We start from the raw sequence: 3134 nt of genomic DNA on the forward strand, positions 1-3134 counted from the left end.
GAATGTTGCCCCCAGGGTTGCTAGGGCATCTGCTTCCACGTTCTGATCTCTGGGGACCTGTTTAAGCTTGCAAGTTTCGAATTTCTGTTTTAATTCCTTGGCTACTTTTAGGTATGCACTCATCTTCGAATCTCTGGCTATAAACTCATCATTCACGGGGTTGACTATTAACAGAGAGTCACTGGATATGAGCAAGTGTCTGACCCCTGACTCCAGAGCTAGCTTAATTCCCAATATCAAGGCCTCGTATTCTGTTTCATTGTTGGTTGCCTTGAATTCACATCTTTTTTTTTTTTTTGGGAAAGGTTAAGTATATTAATATCAACAAAAGAATACATCATCCCTATAGAGATTTACAAGATCAAAGACTACTACAAAACGAACACTCTCAACTTAGCTGCAGCAATAACATTAAAAAGATCAGATTAACTAGCACGCAAATTATTGAGCCAACTAATGTCCTCCTCTTTGATAGGTGCTTTGTTTCGAGCCCAGAATCTGATAGAGACTGCTTGAATAGTTTGCTGAACAATAACTTTAGGATGAATGACAGAATGCATAGTACGAGCTTTGTTCATAGCCTGCCATATCAAATACACCAACATCACATAACACGCACACACCAACCTTCTTCTCAGAATACTGAGTCTTCTCCCTCTCTTGTTCCACTCAACCAGAGCTCGCGGATTCAGTCTGATAGTAAGCTTTTGCTGCAGAAGATCTGAGCATTTCCTGCTAAAGTCACACTCAAAAAACAGGTGCCCATGAGATTCATCAGCACCCTGACAAAGATAACACTCCATAGACGTAGGACCACCCATCCTTGCCAACCTATCTCTCGTCAACAATCTGCCTAGCATAACCGCCCAGTAAATAAAAGAAGACTTGGGAACATTCAGAGAATTCCAACAAAGCTTCCACCAGTCAACAGTGTTCCCTGGATCCCTAATCCAATCATAGCCAGCTTTGATAGAATATGCAGCACTGGTACCAAGCCACTGATCATCAATATAAGCTTGCCTATACAGCATCATTATGTGAGCAATTTTTTTCCAAGACCAACTACAATCAGAGGGGGGATAGTAGTTGGTCCAATGGCCACCTCTGAGATACACATGGTTGATCCGCCGCACTCAGAGATGATCCTTCTTATCAGCAATCCACCAAACATACTTACCCAATAAAGCTTTGTTCCACATCTTGGAATTCTTAATGCCCAGCCCACCTTCAGCCTTTGGTTTACAACATTGATCCCAACCTACAGCAGGGGCACGAAGATATGAGTCTTTCCCACTCCAGAGGTAATTCCTACATATTCTGTCAATGTTATTCATGATGCCAGAGGGAATGAGGAATATATTAGCCCAATAAGAATGCAGAGTGTGCAAAACAGAAGTGACCAAAATCAATCTTCCAGCATATGTAAGATGCTTAGCCCCCAAGCTCGATTCTAGTTTGTAATCTTGTCATCAATTTCCTTCCTTCATTCTTAGATAATTTCTTAGAGGAGATAGGTACCCCTAAATATTTGAAAGGAAGAGCCCCCTTCTTGAACCCAGAGATTTGAAGAATCTCATTTACAGTGTTAGCTCTCACCCCATTGAAATAAATCTCAGTCTTGTCCTTGTTGAGTCTAAGACCAGAAGCAGCAGAGAATGTGGCAAAGGCTCTAAGTATCCACATGATAGACACAGCATTACCTTTGGAAAACATGAGAAGGTCGTCTGCAAATAACAGATGGTTAAGTTTCAAATGACCACAGAGAGGATGGAATCTAAAGCCATCCTGTTGCCCCACAACAGCCAGATCTCGAGATAAATAATCCATACAAAGAGTAAACAGGAGAGGAGACAAAGGATCCCCTTGTCTAAGTCCTCTCTTGCCTTTGAAGAACCCAAAAGATCTTCCATTTAGAGATAAAGAGTATGAAGGAGAAGTAACACACTTCATTATCCAATTGGTGAATTGATCAGGAAAGTTTAAGGCTCCCAACATCTGCTCCAAAAACCCCCACTCCACACTGTCATATGCTTTCTTAAGGTCAATATTAACCAGGCATCTAGGAGAAGCAGACTGCCTGTTATAGAGTCTTACTATATCTTGACATATGAGAACATTCTCTACAATGTTTCTCCCTTTGATGAACCCCCCTTGATTAATACTAACAATATCAAGAAGAATATCTCCCAATCTATTACAAAGCAATTTTGCAATACACTTGTATAACGTGTTGCAACAAGCAATGGGCCGAAATTCAAAGACAGTTTTGGGGTTACTTCCTTTAGGAATCAAGGTAATGTTGGTTGTGTTGAGTTGTTTCAGTAGCTGACCAGATAGGAAGAAGTCCTTCACAGCAGCACACACCTCCTGACCCAAAATGTCCCAAGAGTCTTTGTAAAACTGACTAGTGTATCCATCTGGTCCAGGACTTTTATGTAGGGAAATATCCGTAAAATTCCCTTATAATTAAGGATTATAACGCAAATTTAACATGTGAATTATAGTCAAAAAACAAAATACAAGAGAAACGATAAGGAATAAGAATCAACCTCGGGTCCTTGAGTAATTCGGCCTAAGAGCAGAAATCAAAGTAGATTTCCTCCTAATCGTTGCACCCAAGACCGTCTGAGACTATGCCCCTTGTGCTAGAAATACTCTCTAATTGACTTGCAATATTGAGAGAGTTGTTGTGAGTTTTTCTGATGTGAGATCTAGGATTTTCAGAGAAAAATGCTCCTCAAAACCCTAATTTCATGTGCAAAATGAAATCCTTAGATCAAAAGGAGAGAGGCTCTCTCCTTTTGTTTGGTTCGTCCAAACCGTGAGCCAAAGGGAGGGAGTGGGCTTTCACTTCCTCCTTAAATTTTAACTCGTGGTCCGACTCGTTTCGCTAAAATGTATATGACGGGATTTTTATTATAAATCGTCATCGGTTATCGGTTATTAAAATATCGACTATAAACATGGATTAGTCGACATATTAATACTTGTCCGACAAAGACAATATTGTATAATTAACTCAATATACATCAATTAAATATAAATCGTTTATATTCAATTTACGAATTAACCGCTTAATTCGCCTTAGCCATTATTATTTAATCCGTATTAAATAATTATCTCAACATCGCGTT

General features: G+C 39.7%; 1 protein-coding gene across 1 annotated transcript; it reads right to left on the reverse strand.

The window, feature by feature from the left end:
• Window positions 1–425: 425 nt before the first annotated feature.
• LOC141595062 (uncharacterized) lies at window positions 426–1034 on the reverse strand. Its single transcript, XM_074415034.1, has one exon. The coding sequence runs from the start codon at window positions 1032–1034 to the stop codon at window positions 426–428; it is 609 nt and encodes a 202-aa protein (XP_074271135.1).
• Between the last annotated feature and the right edge of the window lie 2100 nt (window positions 1035–3134).

This window comes from Silene latifolia, chromosome 8 (genome assembly GCF_048544455.1).
Source record: "Silene latifolia isolate original U9 population chromosome 8, ASM4854445v1, whole genome shotgun sequence".
NCBI classification, from domain to species: Eukaryota; Viridiplantae; Streptophyta; class Magnoliopsida; order Caryophyllales; family Caryophyllaceae; genus Silene; species Silene latifolia.